This window comes from Thunnus albacares, chromosome 12, assembly GCF_914725855.1.
Source record: "Thunnus albacares chromosome 12, fThuAlb1.1, whole genome shotgun sequence".
Taxonomy (NCBI): domain Eukaryota; kingdom Metazoa; phylum Chordata; class Actinopteri; order Scombriformes; family Scombridae; genus Thunnus; species Thunnus albacares.
Window position 1 is genome coordinate 3979973 of NC_058117.1, and position 27718 is coordinate 4007690.

General features: G+C 38.2%; 1 protein-coding gene and 2 long non-coding RNA genes across 3 annotated transcripts; 1 reads left to right on the plus strand and 2 right to left on the minus strand.

The window, feature by feature from the left end:
• On the plus strand, positions 1 to 26584 carry ca8 (carbonic anhydrase VIII). The gene is made up of 9 exons (XM_044369143.1): positions 1 to 389; positions 8408 to 8599; positions 11081 to 11205; positions 13104 to 13199; positions 14280 to 14342; positions 14488 to 14536; positions 15410 to 15522; positions 19341 to 19534; positions 24962 to 26584. Exons 1-8 carry the CDS (start codon positions 317 to 319, stop codon positions 19473 to 19475), a joined length of 846 nt encoding a protein of 281 aa, XP_044225078.1. The 5' UTR covers positions 1 to 316; the 3' UTR covers positions 19476 to 19534; positions 24962 to 26584.
• On the minus strand, positions 14645 to 27600 carry LOC122994448. Its single transcript, XR_006406605.1, has 3 exons — positions 27355 to 27600; positions 16417 to 16423; positions 14645 to 14656 (listed from the first exon to the last, which is right to left on the minus strand). It is a non-coding gene; the product is annotated as an uncharacterized LOC122994448 (long non-coding RNA).
• LOC122994447 lies at positions 16557 to 25449 on the minus strand. The gene is made up of 3 exons (XR_006406604.1): positions 25439 to 25449; positions 22351 to 22356; positions 16557 to 16630 (listed from the first exon to the last, which is right to left on the minus strand). It is a non-coding gene; the product is annotated as an uncharacterized LOC122994447 (long non-coding RNA).
• Positions 27601 to 27718: the final 118 nt, after the last annotated feature.

The window sequence follows — 27718 nt, forward strand, 5'->3', positions numbered from 1 at the left end:
GTGTAAAGAAAAATACCGAGAGGCAGAGAGCTCCACACACATCAGTCAGTGGCTTTAAGAAGACGAGAGCAAGAGAGGAGAAAGGAGGATAAGAAGGAAGAAAGGCTAGAAAGAGGGAGAACGAGAGTCAGAAAAGAAAAAAGAAAGTAAAGAAAAGAAAAGAAAGAAAAAGACATTAAGAAGACAGTGAAAGGGTGAGCTGGGAATCCATCCAGTGGACTGTAGAGACTTCAGTTTTGGACAAAACCAGTGTGACTGGGAGTCTACTGGGAGGACAGACTGGTTTCCACCCGCAGTGAGCAGACTGCCAAACACCATGGCTGACAACGTGAACGAGGAGTCGAATTATGTCCCGGGGAAAGATGAGCTGGACTGGGGCTATGAGGAAGGTAGGCTGGTCTTCATCAACATGTGAAGGGATGCTGGGAAATACAGTATGTGATGCTAACAGCTGCTTTAAAAGGCTGAAGTTCCAGATGTGTTTTAAAGTGGTCTGAACCCAAAACTTGAAGCACTTTGAGTGGTCTTGGACACTTACTGTGTCAGCCTGCTCATTCTGAAGTGAACTTTTGCAGTGTTGTCATATGTACTCTAGATCCTGGTTTTGTGTTGGTACACTGTAAAAAATGTCTGTCAAAACAAGACAAAGAATTGATTTGTACATCAGGGTGTCACTTGTTCCTCTGCTGGACAGGAACAGATGTACTTCATATTAAAGCGGCAACAAAGCTTTGTTTGGATTTCAGGATTTCACACTCAAGGACATTTTACATTCAAGATTTTTCTTAAACAACTTGATATGTGATGGAATTAAAGGGATACTCCAGCAATTTAGTGCTGCAGTTTATATTGGAATTTGTAAAGTTGGGGGACTAACAACAGACAAATCAAAAAAGAATCATCAAAATCAAAGCAGCAGAAGATGAGATTTCCTGACTTTTAGTCCCTAATGAGGAAAAAAAATGCTGGATCCTACAATTCCCATAAAGCAACTTAATTATGTCTTTTATTAGACTCTCTGTGCCTGGGAAAAGCATGCGTCTTTCAAACTCCACAGTGCCAGGTTGTAATGCAGGTTTTCTGTCAAATGTATGAAATCTCAAGACCAAGATGAGACATCACTACATTGTGATGTTATGAGCCTGTTTTCACAGGCGGCTTTGCATGATCAGTAAGCTAAACCTCATGTTTAAAATTGGTGGATTGACCCTTTAACTGTCATAAACATTTTTGTTCAGTGTCAGGTCAGTCAGTCCATATTTGGGCTGAACAAGATCAGAGTGAAAGGTAACACTCTCCAGTAACTGTGGAAAGGGTTATCTAGAGCTGGGGTTTTTGCATTCTTTGCACAGTGTAATATCTAACACTAATATCAACTTTTTGGGTTGATATAAAAATGTGTTTAGTAATAGTATGTCATACAGTTGTGTGATGAGCTCAGTTGGTGTGTGTGTTATCTCACTCTCTCTTCCTTTTGTTGCTTGCCTTTACTGAGCACCGTGGGATGAACTGTGATATTAATCTGTAATCTTCTTACTGTAAGTATACTGAGTGCTGTGTAACACTTTGCACACATAACCTAGACACTAACATATGGCTTGCATATGCCACAAGTGTCCTGTAGAAACTTTGTGTCTGAACAGTCCATTTTTCATAGGCTAAGCAGAGAGAGCCATGCTTGAATTGACACAAATAGTATATTTAAACTTTTTAATGTTTTTCATTTATTATTTACTCTCGGCACAGAGTTAGAGAACATTTTGTGCATGTGAGCTTCGATTCTCTGCAGGACACTTGTGATATTGGACGTTTATAAGGTCTTTATTAAAATCGACTTTTTTAAGGATTGTAATGTGAGAAACAACATAAAAAATTGAAAGCTTTAATTGAAGATAGAATAATTTATGATTCCTCCAAAAGACCTTATAGACTATTTATGAAAAAATAACAGGCCTGAGGCAACAGTCACATCATAATAACAACTCTACACAGTGAAAAGATATTAATTATTAAATAGAACTAAAGCACTTTAACAGGACAGACAATCACCAAGGCTGGGCAACCCTCTAAATTCACCCAATGAAACCAAAACAATGATACTCGCTCCCGGAACCAGCACTAATACAAACTAACTGTGAGCTATTTCCAAACTGCATTAAAGCAGAGCGTCAAGTAAAGGAATGACTGGGGAGGAATGATCAATATTTCATGAAAACGTTGATTATTCTTCCCCAGATACCAGAACCAGAGCCAAAAGATTTTATTGGTTATTGGACTTGCAAAACAGTTGTTTTCTTCTTGAATAAAATGCCAGCCTGCTAAAATATGACTGTCTTGGACTGCATTAGGTATTCATTTTCTATAGACTATGAAATCCAGTATCATTTTTCAGCTTTTTCACAAAGCCCGTCAAAAGTAATCCACTATGGAAAAATAGATTAAAGGAACAGTTTGAAATTTTGGGAAACACACGTATCTGTTTTCTTCCCCAGAGAAAACAAGATTGATATCACTCCACATGTCTGTAGGATGAACATGAAACTACAAGCAGCCGGTTAACTTAGCTTAGCATGTTCAAACAACAACATAGTAGCTGTTTGAATGCAATTGGTCTGTCTGTTGTCTCAGTCAAAACCCATTCATCCCAACAAGCACACATAGAATTTTATACAGCCTTTTTAGCTGCATTATTGTCGCTGCAGTGAAACACTCTGTGCCTTTAGTAAACTGTTGTCAAGGCTCTAGTTGCTGAGGAAAGAGGGAATGTGACGGGTCCCCCCACCCCACCACTTGGCTACAGAGTGAATAGTCAGTCAGTGTGAAGTGTCCGCCTCAGCTGTAGTTGCAGCAGAAAGGCGTACTGTGAGAAGTTTAGTTCATTTTCTTGGTGGAACATGGGTGTACTGGACTTTCCTGAACATGATACTCACCAAATGTGTTCGTTTCCTCCTTTTAAAAAAAAAAAGACACCGTTCCACACATCCTACAGTGTTCTCATTGTGAGTGATTGTGGTCAGCGACAAGCTGAACTGAATCTAGACCAGAGTGCACCTGTGGTATTTCTTGATATCACTTTCTCCACGCTGTTTCACTTGGTCTTCACTTTCTGCCAGTGCAAGAAAACTTAAGTTGATAGTGAACTGGTTGTTGAACAGTGTTACTCTGTTAATCAAAGTCAGTTTGCACAATTTTCCTGTCGTTTGGTCAAAATTAAGATATTACAATATTAGTTTCTCATAAAAAATATACATCCTTATAAAATAATTTGTCAATTCTCCTGCCCTACATAGACTGACCCTCTTTCTGCAACCACAACCTGCTTAAATTTATTTTTTTGCACTTAAACTTCCTTCCCATCTCTCTTTCACTTTGTGTTTTTCTCCCCTGCTTGCAGCAATACTCTCATTGTCACAGTCCCAGCAAGAAATCCTGTTCACACACTGGATACTGAGAGGAAGCAGAGAGGGAATGAGCGGAGGTGTAGAGGGAGAGAAAGGCGAAGGGTGATCGCAGTCTCTTTTCAAACAGACTTTAGAGAGAAAGAGAGTGAAGAATAGTTTGTGTTTGAAACACTTTATGCGTCCTTCTGAAAAGTGTTCTCCTACACACACAAACACACACACACACACACACACACACACACACACACACACACACACACACACACACACACACACACACACACACACACAAACACACACAGAGGAACTGGACACACACACACACACACACACACACAGAGGAACTGGACACAGACACAGACACAGACACACACACACACACACACACACACACACACAGAGGAACTGGACACAGACACAGACACAGACACACACACACACACACACACACACACACAGAGGAACTGGACACAGACACAGACACACACTCACACACACACACACACACACACACACACACAGAGGAACTGGCCTCGATAGTATTTTGTGTCATTTGTTCCTAAAGAGGATGATGAAAATAGCAGGGAAAAGAAGAAAAAGAAAGGTTATGCACTGAGTGACTGAAAAGACAAAAATCATTTACTCAAGGTCAATCACACATGTATAAAGTTTCTAAAATTACATTTATCATCAACTTAAGACAAAATAATATATAATAATGTCAGTTAGCTGGGTCAGTAATGAAGGTAGGGTATGGATGAATGTGGCGAGTGATATGAGCAAACAAAACACAAAACCCTAACCTAACTGACTGCTTAAAAAGGAAATCACTTAAATAGGTTGAGACCTAAATAACTCAAATGTAGGTAGTTTCCTGATGTAGGTAGTTTGCTGATGTCCTCTCCAATTCTGCAGAAGGAAGAGAGGGAGGTACATCGCACACATGAAACTACTTTTTCAAACTCTTTTCACACTGATTATCAATGTGATTTTAGAGAAAACCATAGGTTTTTCATTTACTGTCAATACATTTCAATTAAGCAGTTTATTGAACCTATATCCAGTTCATGTAAACTGCACAGACAGTGATGTATTTACATTTCCAATCCATGTGAAGTTAATAGAGGAAGAATTTGAGCCATAATGAGCAATATAGTTCAACAAAGAAAAGCGCAGCACTTGCAGTAACTCAAAACTAAACCAAAAGTCCTAAAGGAATACTGTAGCTTTAAGGAAATTCACTTGCTGTCTTACTGAGAGTTAGACGAGAAAAAAATATCAGTTTAATCTGTGTGCTTAATGCAGCAGTATAGCTCTATAATACGTTTAGTTTAGGCTAGTTTAGCACAAACAACGGAGACAGATGGAGACAGCTAGCCTAGCTCTTACTGCTTTTACATCTTGTATGTGTGTATTTAACACATGTAGAAAATGATAAGGAGACATTGTGATTTAACTAGCAGTGAACCACAGTTAAACAAGCAACAGCTGGGGCCAGTGACCACATACAGCATCTTAGATGTCCAATAGGCTAAGTGAGTTAGCAATTTTGCTGTACATTCCTAACTCTGAACAAAACCTATGTGATTCTTGGATGTACATGTGATTACCTTGCTAGCTAACTGAGTTTTTTTTTTTTTTTTTAAATTTTTTACTTTTAACAGAAACTTGCTATATCTACCCACTTCCAGTCTGTCTGCTAAATATCAGAGAGCTATCTCTATTAAACATACATTTTCACGACAGACATTTTGAAATGTCTTAGCAAGAAAAGCACAAGTGTATGTATTCATATTATTCAGTTTATGTCAGCCAGTCCCTTGGCTGTAGTATTTTTCATGTTCACTATCATGTCTTACTGGACACTTAAATTGAACGTTTCATTAATGTTATTAACATCACCAGTGAGTTTTTTGTTGTAACGAGTCAAAATGTCGACAGTTCTACCTATTTCACTCATTTTATACAGGCTAAGGACACTTTTAAACAGTACAACTGCATTTTTAACTGAATACACATATCTGTCTAGACCTCTAGCTATTTTCTTTTGTTGAAGTTTGCTCTACTCTGACTTTTTGTACTGCATATCTACATACAATAGCTATCAACAACTTACAGGTGTGGCACAGTGATCCAGTGTCTTTCAGGCTTAGTGTTTTTCATTGTTTCCAGTCAGGAGTGTCTGTTAGTTGAACATTTAGTCTCTGTCTCCACCAGTGTCTGTTTCTATGACATGAAAATTTTGGACCATTTACAGACGAGGTGCTAAACTGTAGTTAAACTGTGGTTTCTTAACATTACAGTATAGGCTAAATGTCAGACTCATTAACTTATACCCACTCTCACATTTCAATCCATTGTCCTCATTTATAGTTGAGCTGTTGGTGAGCTTTAGAAGCCATTTAACTTCCAGATACAGCTGACAGCATGAGGAAAAAGATGTATAGTTCTACATCTAAGCAAACACACATCTAAATTCAGTCAGATCTATTGTAAACAAGAGTAGTCCACTGATTTAGCATTGCACTCCCCAACCGACATTTGACTCATGATGGACAGTTTTAAAAAAGTATAAAAAATGATGCAGCAGAAGATATTGTATTTTATTATTTATTATTGTATTACATGCATTCTTCTTCCTTGTCAAAACCTGGCACCTACATTATCCATAATTCAACTTGACCACTGAAAGTGTGGTCAGAGATTGGGGTATTCTATGCTAGTAGCCGTTAATGTAGCCTGGAGCTGCTAGCTTCCAGCAGAGATGAGGAGCCACAAAGTCTGCTAACGTCACTGCTGTCTAACTCCACTCCTCCAGATTTTTTTTTTTTCAAACTTGTAGTCTACAGACCCAACCAACGCTGCCTCAGGTGACATCACTTGAGGCTATTATACAACTTTTTTTTCTTTTTTTTAAATGATTCAATAGTACTCCTGAACACCTCTTTAAAGGGGCCCTGTGAAGTTTTCTTGTAAACAAAGTTATGCTTTTATTGAGTGTAACTCAGCAAAATTAAATGATGTCTAACATACCTGTAATTTTTCCTAAAGTTCTTTTGCATTGTTTACATCCATGTTTACTAGCTTGCAGTGCTCTCCTTCCCTGCCTGTATTGGAACATTACAGCCACCTGTGGATCATTGCATTAGTGTGAAACCATTGGCAGGACTGTGCATTGCATCACCCCGAGTTGTTTTTCTTGTGCATTTATGTGCACAAGAAAAACAACTCGGGGACCCACTCATAAAAAACCTGGTCCATAGTGCTACTTGAGCTCAGAAACTCCACACAGTACCTTTAAGTGTTTAGTTCATGCTTTGCTGCATGTTCCCTTGGGTGAAGTTGGGTCCAAGGTAGCCTTATCTAGCGAAATACTTGAAGCCAGGTGCTGCACTCCTTTATGAAGGTCTGCTTTGGCATTTGGAAGTGTGAAAAACCAGAGTTCAGAGCAAAAAGCTAAATTTGCTAGCAGGCTATGGGATTAACCGCTATGTTTATTACATAAATGTATTTCGGCAATGACCTAATGCTGACAGGATTTCATCAGTGACACACTGTTGTGGGGTATGCTGGTTTTGACATGTTATTGTAGGATAAGTACAGGTGTAATTAATAACATTAATTGCGCTTGGTACTGCGCATGCTGGCTCACTTGCAGGGTTTGCAGGGCACTTAAATGGAACAGACACATTGTTAAAGTGACACCTGTAAGTTAGAATATGTGCTTTTAGAAAGGCCTTTAGCTCCAGTATATTCCTCTGCTATTTATAATGTCTTTAAGAAAACCATGAATATGTATTATATCATAACAAAAGGGAAAGATCTAATTGTATATTGCTGCTAAGATTACATAGTAAATGTGTTAGACTTAAAATACTGTAAGTAATTATAGTATGGTAATTTTGGTCATAGGTTTGGGAACATATTCTGGTTAGGGCTTGGATAAGGGTTTGATCATGGTTACATATTACCACTGAAGCACACTATATTTAACATCTCATCATGTAGAATGTAGGGCTCGACAATGACACCATGCACATGTATGGTGATTTTAAAGATTTTTATTGAAAAAACTTTGCTAATTCTTTTTTTTTTTAACAAAGTTCACAATTTACAAAAAAAACCCAAAACACATACATGAAACACAAGTCAGAAACACAATGAATAAAAAATAAAGTGCTGAGTGAACAAAGTGCAGAGAGTTCAGTCAGTCTGGAAGTGCCTCCTTGAGAGCATGTTGGTCCCTCAGATCGAAGATCCAGCACACGCCAAGGAAGGTTTTGACCTCTATCCAAAGTTCTCTTCCCTCCGAGGTCAACAAGCACATGTTTAAAGACCATGTTGCTGTAAGTCACAGTCTGTTTGATTACTATGGCACATCTGGTTTACCACAGTTTAACACACACTACACTGATGATCAGTTGGAACAGTTCTTTTTGTTTGGAGGGCATTGTTTCTTGCAGCAGGCAATACATGATAGAGTTCAGATTAAAAACCAGTCCAAGGCCTTGCATTATAGACCAGACCTCCTGAACTCTGTAACAGTCCATCGGGAGGTTTTGTTTCATCATCATTACAATAAATCATGGGACATTCTTTTGTTGTTACATAATAACTCCATGAAACAACAGCTCTGTCAGTCTGTAACAGAAATAAGCAACATCTCTAATGCTCTCTGAGAAATTTTTATTTTTTAAAATTTTTTATCACCTCAGTGCCTGTGTGATCAGTAAGTTTTTATATTTAATTAACCCACTGTATTTAAAATCATTAATCTTTTTTTTTTTATTTACTTGGTAGGCCATTCCAGTCTATATGTAAATGTTGGTGCTCTGTAATAAAATGTCCATATATTAGTTTACACTCAGGACCATGTCTGGCTCTCCCTCTCCTCTTTCTCCACATAGAGCAATCTCCAACTCAGAGAGCATTTCTGGAGATGATGGCAGAAACATTTTTAACAAAAGCTATTTTTTATGTGTATGTTTGCCTGTTCCCCCCCATAGGTGTAGAGTGGGGACTCCATTTCCCAGCAGCCAACGGTGAGTACCAGTCTCCCATCAACTTAAACTCCAGGGAGGCCCAGTATGACCCGTCCCTCCTGGATGTCGGCCTATCCCCAAACTACGTGGTGTGTCGAGACTGTGAGGTCATCAACGATGGACACACTGTTCGCATCATTCTCAAGTCCAAGTCAGGTGACTGTCAGGAGAAACACACTCACACACACACACACACACACACACACACACACACACACACACACACACACACTACTACTACTACTACTACTACTACTACTACTACTACTACTACTACTACTACTACAACTGTTTGTTTTAAGAATCAAGAGCAGATTTGGAGATGTTGCTTTAGTTTTTGCTGTCTGATGTTCTATCAGTGTGAATGCATGTACTATTATCATCTAATGTGTGAATCATAAATCAGTCTAACCTAGTGTAAATAAACTATCTGTCTCACTTTCACTTCTGTCTGTTTTGATCTATCCTCTACTTCCTGTGTGTGCTTACCATATGTGTGAGAAAACTGACTAAAACACAGCAACTAAGACAATTATCCTTCAGTGCATACCCAGAGCTAAGCAAGAAGAATTTGTCAGTGAAAGCTTGAACAGGGATGATGTACTGCCCTCTGATGATCTGAACTATGGCGGTGAAACTTTTACTAACAGAATCAACTCTGTGAGGGAAAGATTTAATGTGAGGATACAGATAAAATCTAAAAATAAAAACAATTTACTGTGGATTGATGAAAATTTGTGGAAATTAATGAAATCTAGAGATGCTGCATTAAGGAAGGCTTGTCTGTATATGAGTTCGGAATAAAATTTACAAAAAGGAAACTGGATATTGCTCCTATAGATGCTACAGGCCAGGTTTTCAAGCTGGTGGAGACTTATGAGTTACAAGTAAACATAAAAAGCTCAAAAAGTGGAGATGCTTCCCAATTTGACACCATGTTTGTTAAATCACACAAAGATATTTTAAGTCCCCTATTGCTCATTTAATTAACTTGTCTTTTAAACACAGCTCCTTTCCTGATGACTGGAAATGTGCCATTGTCACACATATTTTTTAATCTTTAAAATCTGGAGACTGTCTTAAAGCCAGTAACTACAGACCAATAAGTATACTACCAGTACTCTCAAAGGTTGCTGAGAAAGTTGTCATTGAACAACTGACTTCTTAATACAAGCAATTTTGGTCTATATTGTATGCAATTTGGCTTTAGAACAAATCATTCCACCAAAACTGCTGCCTCGCACTTAATAGAGCAAATTAAATCAAGACTCGACAAAGGAGGAGTAGTTGATGCTGCATAAAGCATTCAACACAATCAACAATCATGATGTTTTAATATCGGAACTCTATAAATTTAACTTCTCATCTGCACTGGCATGAATGTTTTTATATTTATCTAATAGGATACAATGTGTTAAAGTTTGTGATGCACTGTCCAGTAACATGAAGTGCACAGTGCCGGTTCCACAAGGGTCAGTGTTAGGTCCACTATTATTGAGCCTATAATTAATGATCTCCCTCAACAGTGTCATGATGTAGAACTATAAATGTATGCAGATGACGCCATTGTATACACACAATTGTGTTGGAAAACATCACTGGCTTCATCAATCATGTCTGAGTCTAAATGTAAACAAGACAAAAGGTATGTTTTTCTCTAAGACTATGGTACAACCTCCTAACGCTGATATTGTCATCAAAGGTGAAAAGACTGACATAGTAACTGATTTTAAATATCTTGGTGTGACATTGGATCCAAATTTGAACTTTAAGAAACATGTTTAAAAAATGGTTAAAATCATAAAGTACAACTAAGCAAATTTTCAACATATTAGAAACTGTCTCTCTTTGGATGCAGCCAAGGTATTTATGCATGCTATGATTCTTTCCCATACGTCTTATTGCATCACATGTTGGGGGCAGGCTGGAGAAACAGCCATAAAACCTCTTGAGTCCTTATGCAAACAAACACTAAAAGCTCTGGACAAAAAGCCAATGCATTTCCATCACTGTAGGGTACTGGAGAGATACAATTTACTGAGCTTTTTAATGGTTTGGCCCCTCCTCCACTACGTGACTTTGTGTGTACATGCTCAGTAAGTTCTATTAGATCCTCCAGAATATCCTTTATACAAGATTGTACCATACCATTACAATCTGACCATTTCATCACACTGCATTTGGGCAGTCAGCGTTCTCTGTAAAAGCCACAACTCAGTGGAATGTCCTACCCGACGATATTGAGAGCTGCAGCTCCATCAGTACATTTAAAACCAAATTAAAAAATCTGCTAAAAGCTATTCAGCTCTGTAACCACTGACTCTAGATTTTATCTCATGGTTTTATCATAAACACAAATAATCTTGCTTTTAATCTGATAAACATACATTAGTCATTTCTAATTGACATTGTGGGTGTATGTGATGTGCTATTGTGTGTAGCTTTGTATTTTGTATCATGTGTCCTGTGTGTTTTTTGCTTTGCACTGTTTGTTATTTTGCTGTTATATGTTTTAATTGTGACCTGCCAAGGGACATCAAATGGTAACATTTATGTTGAACACTGTACATGGTCCCAAATAAATAAAAAATAAAATAAATAATAAACAATACCAGGTGTTTTCTGTGCTGTTGCCAGTGGTTACCGGGGGTCCGTTGCCCAGCGATCATGAGTATGAACTTCATGAGGTTCGATTCCATTGGGGCAAAGAGAACCAGAGAGGATCAGAGCACACCGTCAACTTCAAGGCTTTCCCTATGGAGGTAGATAGTGCACCACACACACACACACACACACACACACACACACACACACAAATAAGGCCTTGACCATGGAGCCACATCAACAACCTCCAAAAAACTAGAGAAACACTGTGTTAATATAATAAGACTTCTGGCATTGGCATTTGTCCTTCAGATAACACCACAGTCCTTGAACACAAAATGTTTTCATTTCTGATAAGTAACACTTTTGACATACGGTATGGGTAAAGCTGAAAAGCTGGTGTGAATGTCTCTAGGGAGCCTTTAGATTGGGTTGTGTCCATCTGTATGTCTATAAACTTTATGCAGATGGCCTGAAAGAGGAGCTAAAACAAACTGGAAAGGAAAATGAAAATGAAAATCAGGTTTAATCATTTGGTTAAAAAAAGTGAATATATATATATATATATATATATATATATATATATATATATATATATATATATATATATATATATATATATATATATATATATATATATATATATATATATATATATATATATACATATATATATATATAACTGTCTTACAACACAGGAAACTTGCTATGTAAGTCCACCTGTCCTTAAAAAGTTAGTTCAACATTTTCAGAAATAAGTTTATTCATTTTTATAAATTGTATACAGCATAGTTAGATGAGAAAATCAATGCCACTTTCGTCCTTGAATGTGATATCAGTCTTCTCATCTAACTCTCTTTCTCAGAAAGGAAGTGAACAAATGTATTTCTCAAAATGTTGAACTATTTTTTTAAAGGTCAAACTTTTGAACTCAGGTTTAGTCTCCCAGGCTGCATGTCCTGGCACTAACATCTGGCATTTAGTTGGAGGTTAAGGGCAAAACTGAAACTTTGAAAATGCCACAACTGTCATAACACTACATCGATTACATTGATGATACCTGGTGCCTCTTTTAATTAATTCATTCGTCATTACTTCATTCATAGATCAATGTGTGAAGTTCCTCAGTTTGTCTTGGTGCAGTTACTACTTTAATATTTGTTTAGTGAGTGGTATAATTTAGCTTAACATGTCTACCATACAGTTCTTAACCTCGAAGCAAGATTATGTAACTTATGAAAAGAAGAAATAAAACAATCATCCTCTTTCAAAAAATTTACCCTAAATTCAACACACTCAGAGGTTGCAAATAATTATTGAAGCAAAGGTGGAGTGGAAGTAGCTTTATGTTGGTGTAATGCTAAAAAAGCTGTTAGGGAGGAGGTTGGGCTACATTGGACGTACAAAATGTCACACTTTGAGACTGCAGACCCCTTTTGGCATTCATGTTCAATGTCATTGGTTTCTTTTAACCAATATCACAATCTTTACCTGACCAAATAGTTTTAGTTGACTAAACCTAACCAAATCTAAATCATAACCTTAACCTTAGAAGATAGGCAGATCAGAGAGCTGTTGTACAAAATTATTTTGGTAACAATCATTTGTGACAGTTTTGGAGGGCAATGAGAAATTTGTCATTTAGGTTGGTGGACAGCTTGATAAAACTTGGCAAAATTTGTAAAGGTCTGGTTACTTTTAGCCATTATTTCAATAGTCTTTCAATGACCATACTGTAGTTACAAATCTTGACATATTTTAACAAATCAACCAATTAATCCTCAATAGGAAGTCACAGTCGAAACTATTAATAACAATGTTGACAGTTCAGTTCACGGTTTCTTTATCATCTAATCAGTTACAGATCTGTGGTCTGGTCTGACACCTGTTTCAGAGTAGAAGTATTGCACTCTTTTTCTCTGTTCAGATGATCTCAACATAAGAACCCTCAGTCACCACCAGCTGATGACTTCTCACACTCTCACTTACTACTGTTCCCTACACCTGTTCACAACAGTGGCCTCTCAAATACAGGTTTTGTTGTGTCTCTGTGCAGCTCCATCTGATTCACTGGAACAGCACACTGTTTAACACTCTGGAGGACGCTCTGGGGAAGAAGAATGGAGTCCTCATCATTGCTCTTTTTGTGCAGGTAAACATCCATGTCAACACAAAGTATCAGGACAGTGGAGATTTACTTCCACCATGGTTCCCAGGCTGGGTGGCCTTACAACAGCGGTTGAAGAAATACTCAGATTATTTTCTTAAGTAAAAGTAGCAATACCACAATGTAAATATATGCAATTACAAGAAAAAGTCCTGCATTAAATGTATTTTTGGCGAAATTTACTTAAAGTATTAAAGATAGAAATTGAAATATTGTGGATTGAGTTTTACCTCTTACCTCTCAAACACTTATTTATTTTGAAACCATGTGAGAAGTTTAGAGGGGAAATGTCTCAACTCATAGACATCTGAAACATGACAAAGTTCTCTAAAAACATAATACAGTATATCTGTAAAAGGTTCTGAAACATATCTGAAAATGTACGTACGTCCACCCGCCCACCCTGTCACCACCACATGGCCCACATTTTTAAAAATATTGACTTTTTCAGCCAATCAGTGGCTTTAGTGGTGTTTTTCCTTCCTGGAATTGTACATGTATTGTTTTCTTAGAGGTGTGAACATGCTTTCACTTCAGATTAGCTTGAATCATCATGTGCAATGAAAGTATTACACAAGCTTGAAACTACTCTCTGCTACATTCATGTGAAATTCCCCAATTCCCATACTTCATCACTTCATTAACCAGAGAAATCATCCTGGGTTTAACTGTCAGGAAAACTCTTTAAATTGTGGGAACCTTTTATTCCTCTCATTTTAATGAAACCAATAAAACCTCAGAGAATGATTCTGCTCTGTTGTGCCAGCTGAGGAAAACACACCCAGTAAAAAATAAAAGTCTCATTCACGTTTTACCTCAGAAAGCCCTGACCTCCTGAGGTCACAATCTTAACACGTCAACCTCACACGTCCTGTTTTTGACAGCTCCTTTAGTTCTACTTCCTGTTTACATCCTGCAAGGATACGGCTGATAGAAACTAAGATTTGCTTAAAACATTGTTGACATCTATGAAACAATCACCGACAACATTGCCTTTTGAAGATATAAGTTCTCTTACCACCAACTGCTCACTGGAACCTGAAATGTTTGATATGTTTTAATCAGATTGGTAAGGAGCATCTGGGTCTGAAGGCCATCACTGAAGTCCTACAGGACCTGCAGTACAAGGTGAGGCCAAAACTGAAAAGATCAGAGCAGATTAGATGATGTTATGTTACATCAGATGTATAAATGTTAAATATTAGATGAATAATAACATTGTGAAACTGGTAACATGATGACAATTATGGTATTGCTGTTGTTTTTCCATCAGGGGAAGAGCAAGATAATTCCATGCTTCAACCCCAACACTCTGTTACCAGGTGAGCAGGAAAAAATCTGGTTTCATAATGAATATATGAAGCCTTGTGACAAATTAATGTAGCTTCAGTTTTACTGCCACAGTTGAATCAAGATGTCAACCTGGTGTTTCACTATTGTTGCTTCACTCATTCATTCATTACGGGGAACTCATCATACATCAGCGTGTGTGTCCAGGTGTTGTGGAGTTCTACTGCAGATGTGAAAAAAGTAGTATAAAGCCATTTCTGTCTCCAGAGGGAGCTGTGTGAAGTCTGATAAATTTAACTTTATGTTCTATGTTAACCCCATTGAACTGCCTTGTGGTTGAAAAGTTCCACGAAATAAACTTGCCTTGTCTTTTAGTTTATATGTGATTGTAATTCCCTCTGATCTTCACTGACTGGGCCTTGTTCACACACCTTTTGATTTACAGTACCAATAATGATGAATATAAAACATTATTCTTCAGTAAAAGAAAAGTGAAACTCAGAATGGGTGTAAATGAATGAATCAATACACCAGGCTAACATCTTCATCCAATGTAATGGATTATCTATTATTTTGTAGTTACAGCCACACTTCCCAACTTAAAATTAAATTTAATAAATCAGTTTTTGCTTTTTTCCTTGTGAAATATTGGATAGTTTGACCTCTTTGAGCCTCTAAAAATCCCTCAAATGACACAAGAAGGAAAACTGACTTATTGCTCGTCACTCATGTCATGTCCAGAGTGAGGCTATAATCTATGATGAGAGGTCATAAGTAGACAAAGCTTCATTTTAAGGGGTCACAAGCCAAAAAGATTAGGAACCAAGCAGTCAAAAACTTCACAAAGTTGCACAATTTTGTGGAATATTATTTTGTATTACATTAAATGTTAAATCTGCCCTCAGACCCATTATTGAGAGACTACTGGGTGTATGAAGGATCTCTGACCACACCACCTTGTAGTGAGAATGTGACCTGGATCCTCTACCGCTACCCTCTCACCATCTCACAGCTACAGGTAAAAAATGAAATAAAAACATGCTGCAGTTCAGGCTCCTTGTACTATGTTAGAAACATTTACTGCATTCTTCTTCCATTCCTGCATTGCAATATTTAAAGCTGCATTAAGCGATGTATTTATACTATCAATCGATGAAGTGACTGTGTGAATGTGAAAGCTGTTGCTCATAGTGACAACCCCACAGAGAATAAAAGTCTTATTATAATTATTGTCATTGATTTACCTGGTGCTAAACCGGGTCAGTGCTATCTCTGATGCTCCTTATAGCATATGTTAAAAAAGCAATACTCTGCCAGTGAATAAATATAACAATCATCTGATGCCTTAATGATCCACATATTGAAATCTCTCAACTTCCCCCTTCACAGGAAGGTCAGAGTTCAAGTGAGGGAAAGTTTTCTGCACTCACTAGACTTCAAATTGCCAGCCTTAACTTAAAAGTTAAGGCTGGCAATTTTTTATATTTTCCTTATTGTCAGCAAATTTCATATGCAGAGCCAAACCAATCATGAATCTACACTACTAGCAAGTGTTGTGTGTGTATGCAAAGCCTGATATATGGCTTTCCTCTATGCCGTAAAGCATGTCAGTGAGTCACATGACTGCACCAGGTGACATGTTCCTTCATTATGAAGAGTTTGGTCACATTAGCTTGTTTAGAAATGGCTCCAAAGACTAATAACAGCGATCACGTTTTCAGTCTCTGGAGAGTAGTTCCGTGCAGGGCGGATGCTGCTGAGCATGCACAGAAAAATAGTTCTTATTATAAAGAATTGATATTTTTCCATGGCTTTTCAACTTGTGAGAAGTTAACATTAGAAAATGAAGTGCCCTGTCCCTGGTTGTGGAAATGTCCAGACCACACGGTTAGAAAAGCAACAGAAATTTTACTTTTCCCCTTCAGAATCTCTGTTCTGCTGTCGATCACTGGAAGCAATAAAGAATCCATGTTTTGAACCCATGCTCAAAACATGCTCAGTGGCACGAGACTACTCTCCAGACTCTGAATTAGACCCATATCAGTCTTTGGAGCTCATTGCTGTGTTTTTAATAGTTTTTGGACAACAATGGAGGTTTACGGCACAGAAGAATGTGATATATCAGGCTTGTAAGTAGATCACTTAGTTTACTGTTGGTTTGCTCTGCACAGAGATTTGTTGACGATAAGAAAACCATAGGAAGCCATATCCTTTAAGCTCTTGGGAAGTCTATTGAGTACAGGACTATCAGGTATTTGGATTGACATTAGGACAACTGCATGAGTATTAATAAGAGTGGTAAAAAGTAGTGAGCAATAAAAATGGTTTGATCAAGAATCATAAATGCTATTCACCAAGAGCTCCATCATCAAATGACTATTTTATGCTTGTGCAGTCATCTGACAAATGAAACTGGAAAGTATATAGCTGTCAACAGCTGTAGCGTCCATGTTTCAACTTGGCTCTCTCTTTCTCTACATCCCATATAATCAATACGTCAAGCCCTTTTATGGCTTTCATACCACACAAGACCACTAACCTGAGGCTGTGAGGCATTCACCACAATACAGGAAGCGTTTACACCCACTGCCAATCAATGAGCCTGTCATCATGCCTTTAATAGATTTAAACTTTAATTCAGCCTTTGCCTGACTCATGGCTCTCTTCAAGCAAATTGTTGTAAAGGATGATGATGGCAAACCCCTGACATTTCTTTCAGTCTTTCATCTGAGCTGCCCTCTGGCCTGCTGGCCCTTTGAAATGCTAATAGACTGACTTCTGGCTGTCCTCATGCCTTAGGCCATGTTACTAATGTGGATGAACTTATAAAACTCCAGTTAAATCATTTTTACAAACACAGCTGGGTGCTCTGCTTGGCCTTAGTATAGCAAACTCTGACTCTCTCTGTCATCACTTCTGTTTTAATATGGCAAAGCACGCAATAGTGACTGCACCCCTCTGTCTATATATATCATCATAAATGCTGTAAATGCTACCTGCTCAATAAGGCTAATCTTGGACTGCTGCATTGAAACTTTTGATCAAATTGTTTTTTTGTATTTGTGTAGCCAGACAAGATTGAGACATCTGCACTCACTATTGATAAAAAGGCTAAATGAGTAGGCCAAACTACCATTTCTGACTTCCAGCTGTTTTCACAACACTGGAAGGGCACCTGCTGTTTCACCTCACATGATATCTTTGTCTTAGTCTTTAGACCAACAATTCCTCTAAATTAAACAATAAAATACATTGGTGGATAATTTGTCTGTGCCCTCAAAAACTGTTACAAGTTACAGTTGAAAAATGAATATGTTTTATGATGGGACAACAGGTTTGGTTATGGGTTTAGGGAAAGATTATGGTTTAAGTACTCTGCAAAGGTTTTGTTTGTTAAGGTGGTTAAGGTCAGGAGATGACTGTGGTCATTGTTTAAGAAAACAAAACAATGCTGACGCGTCGTTGAAAATGGGAAATGAACAGTGGTGTTCAGGTCTGATGTTTTGTTGAACCACTTTGGGAGAATACTTTTGAAAAAAACATTTTGGGGGGTTAAAAAAACACCAGTTTAATGTGGATCGAATGCTGAAATGGAGAGAAACTGATGTGTTTTCAGATGTATCCACAATAATGTGGACTTGGTCTAGGCAGTGGTTTTCAACCTTTTTTGCAAGTGACACCTACATATAAAGCATTATATACTTTGAGGGAATTGTCAAAGGTTACATGTATATGACTTGTGAGCATTTCAATTGAAGAGCTATATACATACATATATATATATATATATATATATATATATATATATATATATATGATCTTAGCCTGCTAGCCTGTTTTCTTTGTAGTGTGTCAACCATGTTCACACCACTGAGTGAAGATGGACAACAGCAGAAGTGTTTCAAAACAGCAGGTCCTGTTCTTCTAGAATAGACACATCAAACATCCAGCTGTTATTGACTGTTCAAGGACCAAGAGTGTGTGTAGTGTGTGTACACAGTGCATATGTACATCTAAATATTCAAGTATGTGTGTGTGTCATACAACAGTTGCCATGCCGACTAATTTTGCACTTTGACAGTGGGCTATAAATCCTCCTTCTGTAAGCCAATAGCATGACAGCACCGGAACTGTTGTCATGTTTGCTTTGGCCGATGTAGCCAGCTGCTACCCATGTGTCACCAGTAGTGATAATATACGCAGCGGCTGCCTTTACACATGAACAGGAAGTCAGATTTTGGATCTTTTGCTTCACAGTTCTGGTCTTGGCAAGAAAAAAAAAACAATGTCTACTATGTTTGTTAAAACCTGGTTCCCACATTATCATTATATTGTTAAGGGCTCTTCCTCTGTCATTAGGGACTCCACATGGGTCCCAGTCCTTTTATATTTCCCCAGCCAGATTTCTCTCACCATCCCCAGATGGTAACCAAGCTCAGCTCTGAAAGCTTTATCACCTCAGTGTCAAACAGCCGGAGGAAACCCTGAGTTTAGTGCAAATATTTGAAGTCATATAATGAATGATCATGTGTATCTATTGAAAGTCAAACAACAAAAGCAGTATGTTCATGCAACTATGTTGTTTTTTTACAGGGACCAGATTATATAAAAGCACTGTACAAATTTCAGACCACTCTGCCAACACTAACATTCACAGTGGACACTGCATGTTTTAAGTTTTTGGGGATGCTTTTGTCATGCAAACTAAAACATTAAGATACTGAATATCAGTATTGGACCATATTGGTCAAACTTGTCATGTGTGGAGGCTTGAAATATGGAGCTGCGACCCAGTTCAGCCTCTAAAATTAAATATTTCCCTTTCTGTTACTGCAGATTGAGGAGTTTCGGAGGCTGCGGTCTCATGTCAAAGGGGCTGAGCTGCCAGAAGGAAATGATGGGATGTTGGGGGACAACTTCCGTCCCACCCAGCCACTCAGTGACCGGACGGTTCGTGCCGCCTTCCAGTGACTGTCACTTTCCACTGCCAACTCAGAAAAACTATGGACCCACAGATATAAGTATTGAAGGTAAGAGTGTTTCAGTGAGCTACACTTTTATTTGAAGTCATTTTGTGTCCACCTAACCTAAGTTTGATAATTACTCTCCTTTTAGCTCCTTTTAGTTTTGGTATCTGTCAACTCCTGAGAAAAAGATCTGGCACTCTTTTATATGATCCACTATGTTCACCAGCTATCTGCTAACTTTATCTGTCTGCTGTTTGGTGCTGGGCAGCTAGTGTACTTTGGGTTTCTCAGAACTTTCTCACTCAAAACAGCTGCTTGCTGCTGCTGGGTACCAGGTGGATGAGAGCAAGTAGACTCAACCAAAACAGTAAAGTTATGGGCCTTGAAATGGAAACAATGGGCTGAAAGAAGCTAAAATGCTCTGTTGAGGGCGGCTACAGAGTGAGTGATAATTCTCTGTGGATTTGTCACTATGAGTGACAGGTTTCACATTACATGTAGTGATTTCACCCATTGGTAATATAAAAATACTGATTAGTACAGCTTTAACTTAGCATCTGCAGATAATGGCACTAACGACAAGCACTTGCTCTATTTTTCACCAAATACAGTATTTTTAGTTAGTTCAGCACATTTCCTCACAAGGGACAGACTTTTAATGGAAGTAGGCATGCTGTCCCTGAGGTATTTGGGTCCTGTGAAACCACTGTATAATGGTTCAAGCCCTGGAAGAACTAACCCAGTTCAGTTACTAATCTGGGACTAGCCTATATACAGTATGTAGAGTATGGAGGGATCCCGGATTTAGTTCAGCAGCACTGCAGTAGAGAGGCAGGGTAGAACTTTTGGAACTCCGGGGGGAAAAACACTGAAAGGACCTTGAAGTACTGAATTTTAGTGATATTAAAACTATTAAAGTATTTTTTCTACATGTCAGCATGTTAGATTCACAAAAACTAATGAACGATACAATATACAATATCAACTAGCCTTTGCTCACAACATAATGTCAGGAACAGGGGGGGCACAGCATCTATTATGAAATTAATTATCTAATCTGACCCTGGTGTGATATCAGAGGACGTTTATACATCTTATTTGTGTCACTCCGGATGTTAAAGGTATGTTGTGCAGCAGCTCACTTCACTAAATCATTTCCACATTCAGTTTGGATCTTCTGTCTTTAAGAAATACTCCAATGTTTTAGTTTTGGTTTTCCAGAATGTTGGGAGGACTGCAAGAGACAGATTAACACTGGTATCTTGACTTTAAAGAGTAACACCAGGCTGAAAAGCCATATTTTGCTGTCCTCTTTGGTTGAAAGTTCAAGCCTGTTTCACCACTTACCACACCTAGCACCACTTATGGGTGTAATTGGGTGTGGTCACCCAACAGTGATGTCACAGGGTCCTGGAGTACACCTGTGCACCACTGCAACAAGGTGAGAAGTTAAAGGACGGGTACACAATTTTTCAAGTCTGCATTAGAAGATGCCTTCATAATGCACTTACAATGTAACTGTTGGGGGACAAAATCCACAGTCCTCCTTCTGTGTAAAAGTGTATTTCAAAGTTTATTTGAAGCAAATATGAAGCTTCAGTCGTCCAAGTGAGTCAAATCAAGTAGATATCTTTCAATGTTACAGACTTTTTAGTGCCAAAGTCCCTTTTTTTGTTACTATACTTCCACCGCAGCTCAACAGGGAAACACTGTCTGAGGAAACACAAAGAGGGAATCTGATGCTAAAAAGGCTGTAAATGTGGCAGATATCCATTTGATATGACTAACTCAGACTGCTGAAGCCTCATATAAGCTTCACATCAACTTTTAAATGCATTTTTGCACAGACGGAGGTCTGTGGATTTTGTCCCCATCACTTACATTGAATGCATATTTGAAGAGGATCTTTTAATAACCAGTATGAACAGGAGGACCACTTTATGGTGAAGAAGACTGATTTGTTCATCTTGACTGTGAATTTTGTAAACCTGTGCCTGGAGCACAGAGCGTACTGTATCCGAGTCTGCTGAGTCCATGTTATGGCCAGCTTGTACTGTCAGGTATTGAACCACAGCTTGGACTCAAATGCAGACAGACTCAGTTGGCAAGTTCAAAAATCGATCCTTTAATCACAGCTGGGTTGGTACACAGGTGAACAGTCAGCAAAACAAGATTATCCAAATCAGTGGGCTAAAGGCAAGGTCGAAGGCAAAAACAGGTCAGGAAACTGACCTCACAAGGAAAAAAGGGCTGGAATGCTGTCACACAGGAAAAAGACGAACTGGCACAGAAGATAGGGAACACTGAGACTGTATACTCTGGGGGAGGGGAGACAATGAGACACAGGTGCAACACATCAGGGCAGGGCAGGTAATCAAACAAGAGGGAGACACATGAGGGAAGGAAGTGAAACGAGACAAGAGGTGAGTATCAAAATAAAACAGGAAGTACACGACAAAGAACACTGGGAGAAACAAAAAGATAACTCAGCTATCCAGCCAGGGCATGACAGTTCATGTTTTAAGATGGACTTGAAAAATCGTGAACCTATCCTTTAAATCACTGGAGGTCAGTGGGTGTTAAGTTACACTTTACAATCCAAGTATAGATTGTCCCAAAAATGCTGGATCATAGATTTCCTACAACTTGACAGCATCTTTCAAACATCTTTCAAAGTGCTTTCTGTTCAAGGTTATGTACACCTTTGATTTCTGCCCAACAGTTGTACTCAGGTTTGGCAACATAGTATGTGAGTGATGGGGGACAAGGGGACAGGTGCTTTCGCTACGGAAGTATCATACTGTGGAGGACCTATCTCCACTAGAGTCCCCTCCCCCTTTGCCCAATGATAATGAGCCCTGAGCTTTACCAGTTTGAACCTCTGGCTGGGTACTAAGCTGGTGTTGGTTCTTCTTAGCTTTGGTGATGATAGAGTAGGCCTATTGAGTCATTTATAGCTGTTTTCAAAAATATATTGGCATTAGCTACCATGACAAGTGTCATTATATTCAGAACAGCTCAGCCAATCTTCTGCTTTATATATGTGGAAGGGTCAGCAAGTGAAATATACCTCAGACTCTTAGGTATCTTGTAACTGTTGAGAAGGGGCCACAGTACTTAGTTTAACTGAACTTTCAACTAGAGTGAGATAGTTTTGAGTTTTGAGCAGCAAAAGCATTTGTGTATAGTTGAACATGCTAACAAACTATGTGATTGTGGTATAAAAAAAGCACAGAAAATTAAAGTGTTTTTAAAGAGTTCTTCTTTAAAAAAATGTAGTCTCTATCAGGGGTATCTCATACTTGATAAAGCTCCCTGTAGAGCCGAAGAGGAGATCATACAACTGTTTTCAAGAGTGTACTCCATATGATGAGATAAGTGGAATGCCAAGAAGATTGGTAACCTCATTACAAACTTTACGATGTCAACCATAGAGGAAAAATCATGCAAGTGGGTGTTTCCAGGCAGTCATGGTATTTTTGGAGCTATGATCACATAATGACCAATGCAGTCGTTTGAAATGAATCATTCCCATTTCACTGAATACAGCTATTTTTTGGCAGTTCCAACACCAAACTGTGAACTCCCAAATAGTGTTTACCCTCTGAAGGTGGAGTTGAACAGAAGTTGTTTTACAGTGCGACTCTTAGAGTTTCACTGGCATTGTGATTGCCAGTGAAGATGTGACCTGACTTAACTTAATTCGTATTTAAGGGACAAAGAGATGAGAGTAACAGAAGGACTAGACTGAACAGTCAAAACAGAGTGAGGGGAGAAGTGTGTTGAGAGGAGGCAGATAAAGGGGTACTGTGGTGGACGGGAGGTGAGAGTGCCAGAGGGCTGAAAGTGGAGGAGACAGAGGGAGGGCAGGGGGGAAAAGGGAGAGACAGAACAGAGGACTATTGTTTAAAGCGTAAATGGATACTGATCTAGTCCCACCAGCACAAACCCACCTGAGACAAGACCTCTGAAGGGGAGGAGAGGTAGGTGAGAGGTAGAGAGGAGAGGGGCTGGTGGAGGTCAGAAAACTAGTGGTAAAAAAGTGTAATGGTGGCATTTAGTGTGAGGTAAAAGTCAAATGGTGCCAGAACGTTCTCACTGTTTCTATTTTTTTGACATTCTGCTACACTTCTTTCATGTTTTTCAATCTGGAGTGGTTACAAAGCTCAGAAAAAGACTCAGCATTGCAAAAGAGTACACCATAAAGTGGCTAAACATCATTAAGAAAAAGTAGGGTTTCATCCCGTGTTAAGAGCAGGTTGGCTCTCTTGCCAAGTCCACTTCATCTAGTCCTCTTCCTAGTCCTCTGCTGAAACAAAATACACAGAATCCAAGCCAATGTGTCCTGCTACCTGCATGAATCAGCTGTGACCTGCATGAATGACCAGCATGGAAATAAACAGGCTGTCAGCAGTTGAAAAGAGCAAATATTGTTGTGGAAATAAAGACCCTTTAATTCAACCAAAATTCAGCTACACCTACAAAAACAGCTGAGGTTGTACATCCTCTAAGAGATCTGGGCTGCGTTATTCGGTAATGCTTTAATCCTTTAAAGCATTGGTCCTTTAATTCTATAACAAATTCTTGGAAATGTTCAATGTAATTTGCAGGTATTTAACAGGCAATTAGTAGGACATTTTACTGAAAGGGTGGTGCAATTTGATACAAAAAACAAAACAAAACGGAAGAAGCGTTATGTTGGTTCAGTTGTTAATTTGCAAAAAATCTTAATAAATGACTCAAAATGCTTAGTTTGTATTAGTATTGGTATATTACATTCTTTCTTAAAAAGTCTTTAATGAGCACATTTCTTATAGTCTACCAAATTACATAAGAATTAACAGTTACACAGCAACTACTTTTAGGAAAAAAAACTACATATAAAGCTACAACCCCCCAGCGCTCTTGAAAAATTCTAATATAGTTGCAATTTATAGGACCAGGCTGATATATTGTACCCTGAGAAAATAAATAATTTCACACTCCTATCCAGTTTCATATAAATATTAAGATGTGATATAAATTCTTTATATCAAGCCTCAGTGGTTTGGTGATTTGACTGATGACCATTTTCATGGCCACCAGTCCAGCTCACACAATCATGTGATTTTTATATGAAACAATACTGCAGATGGAAATATCATTAACTTTTATAGAGAGGCTTGAACACCTTTTTTAGAAACTTTAGTTTAGTAGTCTTTTTTTTTTTTTTCCTGAGAAGCCTTTTTACATGTTGAACTTTTTCCAGAATGATGTAACTGGCAGCTTGTAAAACCAGAACTTTAACATAGCGTTCCCAACCATTACATCCCAACACTGTAATTCAACTACCAGGAACACAGGAGCAATAAAAGTTCCTCTCTTTTCAACATTTTCCCAAAGTTCTGTCATCCTGCCTCCCTCTTTTGACAAGTTTCACTCTTCTGTGGAGCACATCAGATTTCTCTTTTTCCTTTCTTTTAATCTGATCCATATTTTTTTTCTTTACAGGAGAGAAGAAAGGAGAGGTGAGAAGAGGAATGTTGGAAAGAGAAGGAGAGTTGATGTGGTTATAGATCAGCTGCAGATTGAAGGTGGACAAAGAAACTATTGATTCACTGTGTGTTTGAGTGTGTGTAGGTGTGCTGTTCTTCCTTTTCTGCTTAACCTTCTCTCTCTCCCTCTCATTCTCACTGTTTGTGTGTGTGTGTGTGTGTGAATGTAGCACTCTGTGCTTGTGTATGCTATGTAGTTATGTCTCTAGTATTACTGTACCAAACTGCTCTGTGTGTGTGTGTGTGTGTGTGTGTCCTGATCAGATGATAGTGGGCTTTACTACCGGCCTGGTGTCTGCTGTTAAAACAAGAGGAAATATGAACCACAGATGTACCTGTACACACACACACACACACACACACACACACACATACACACACACACATACACACACACACACACACACACACACACACATACACATACACACACATACACACACACATGTGTTGTTCATTAAATGTTACACCGTGAATGTACTGCAGTCAACCTGCTGGACTAGTTTAACACACAGTTTACAAACTATACTAATGAATTTAAACTGAAAACTGACAGAAGAATCAAACCAAATTCTTATACAGCAAGTATACTTGTTAGTATATAACAATAGTTTGTAACTATTTGCTCTGTAATGACTGGCTATAACAGATATAATTGGAGTTATGTGGTAAATAGTTTTAGATTGGGTTTACATTCTATTAAATTGCATAATGTGATAATATATATATTGGCAGCCTTCATATCAGCCTAAATTACACAGGATGGGCACTGGTGGGATCTGCTGAGTGAACACTCGGTCGATAGAAATCTGAGGTCAACAGCCTCCGTTGAACCTCCTCCACATCTCACCAACAGATTTAGTTTGCCAAACTCACATTACATGAATTCTGGTTAATGAAGTCCTCACAAGTCACTCTTACCTCTCCCTGCTTTGGACTGTCTAAGTGTGAATATAAGTGTGTTTCCATCCACCTGTTTTATGTGTATTTTCAATTTGCATGAATCAAAAACTGGAGTGTAGAAATGCAGGAAATTCTGAGAAAAGTCAAAATATTGTTAAAAAGTTTTTACACTTGTCTGAGGTGGAAAAGTTGGTGTATCGATAACAAGAAATACGAGTGAATAAATCCTGACGTACGTGAAGCATGTGACTTAAACGTCTCTCAAGCTTCTACTCAGGAGACAAAAATATCAGATCTCTGAGGAGACTGTAAAGCTCCTCAAACAGAAATCATATATAGTCTTATTTCCATCACAGTTTTCACATGGTTTTCCATTGTTTGAGGTTTGACTGGCACTCTTTTAATGATGTCATCTTGCTGTGCCCTCTTCTGCAACTGGAGAATTACCACCACCAACTTTTTATCTTGATGAGCCGACTCCTAATATTCACATACAGTAGTGGATGGAGACGCATATTAATTCACATTTTCTTTTTCAAATCTCCTGGAAATTTGGATAAAATTTGCGTTACATTTAGATGGAAACTGACTTTTACTGTCTATTAAATATGAGCTGCTATTAAACAAAACATCCCTCTTAAGTCACTGTAAAAGGCTGATGCTTTGGCTATTATTATTTAAAAAAAATGCCTTCATGTCATATCATACAGAGCAGCTGAGGGGGAAAAACTTTCATGTCAGTGTCTGAGATGTATTTCCATGTCAGAGGGGATTTCTGACAGAAAGCTCCAGAATGTTAACATATAGGCCTATTTGTTTGTATTGGTTTCAGTTGCTATTAACAAACGGCTAAAAATATGTCAAATGATGAAAGTGTTAATTTAGGATTATTTTCCGTTTATCTAATGTGACTACCGGGCTAATAACTGGTGAACGTCCCCAATTTAAAACGAGAAGAGGATGTCATACTCCTCTCATTCTGCAGACATGACATGAATGCAGCATTATCTTCGCTCAAGGTTCTCACTGAGTTCTTCTAATGACATTTATGCATTGGGTTCATAATTAATAAGAAAGAAATATTATGATATGCTTATATTTTGTTTAACAAGATAAACATAGTAAATCAGGCAATGAAACACATAATACATCTTATTAATTATCTGGGTTTCAGGATTACAAACTGTCACAAACTGAATAGAATTAAATGGAAAGTGTTGAAATGCTATCATCTATTTTTATAGTCTCCCTTTGGACCCACCTGTGCCTCCTCCCACTAGACCTTCCACCAAAGTGCTGACGTAAATCAGATGAGAGTTGATCATCTATTATCATTATTAGAATCCGTGGCACTGTCTGAACACTTTTCTTCAATATTTTTGAATGAAAATGGTCAAATGTGACACAAAATGATAGTCACAAAATGTTGACTATCAGCTTTAATACAGAAAGACGTCATTGACAGTGTAACACTACTCTCATCACTCCCTTCATATTGTTTTAGGAGGCAGGGAGGGTCACAAGCACTGTTTTTATGTGTGTGTGTGCATATTTGTGTGTGTATGTGTGTGTGTGTGTGTGTGTGTGTGTGTGTGTGTGTAGTCTTTTAAAGGTACTGTGTCTGACAAACGGAGCTGAAATAAACTGTGAGGACTGATGACTGTTACTATAAAGCAACAATAAATTACAACACTGACTTACTAAAACACTGAACTGAAGTGTGTTTTTTTTATACACTGATCCAGGAAAAACAGCAGCCTGACACTCATGAACACTAATCACTATTCTAAATGCTTTTCTCATTGTCCAC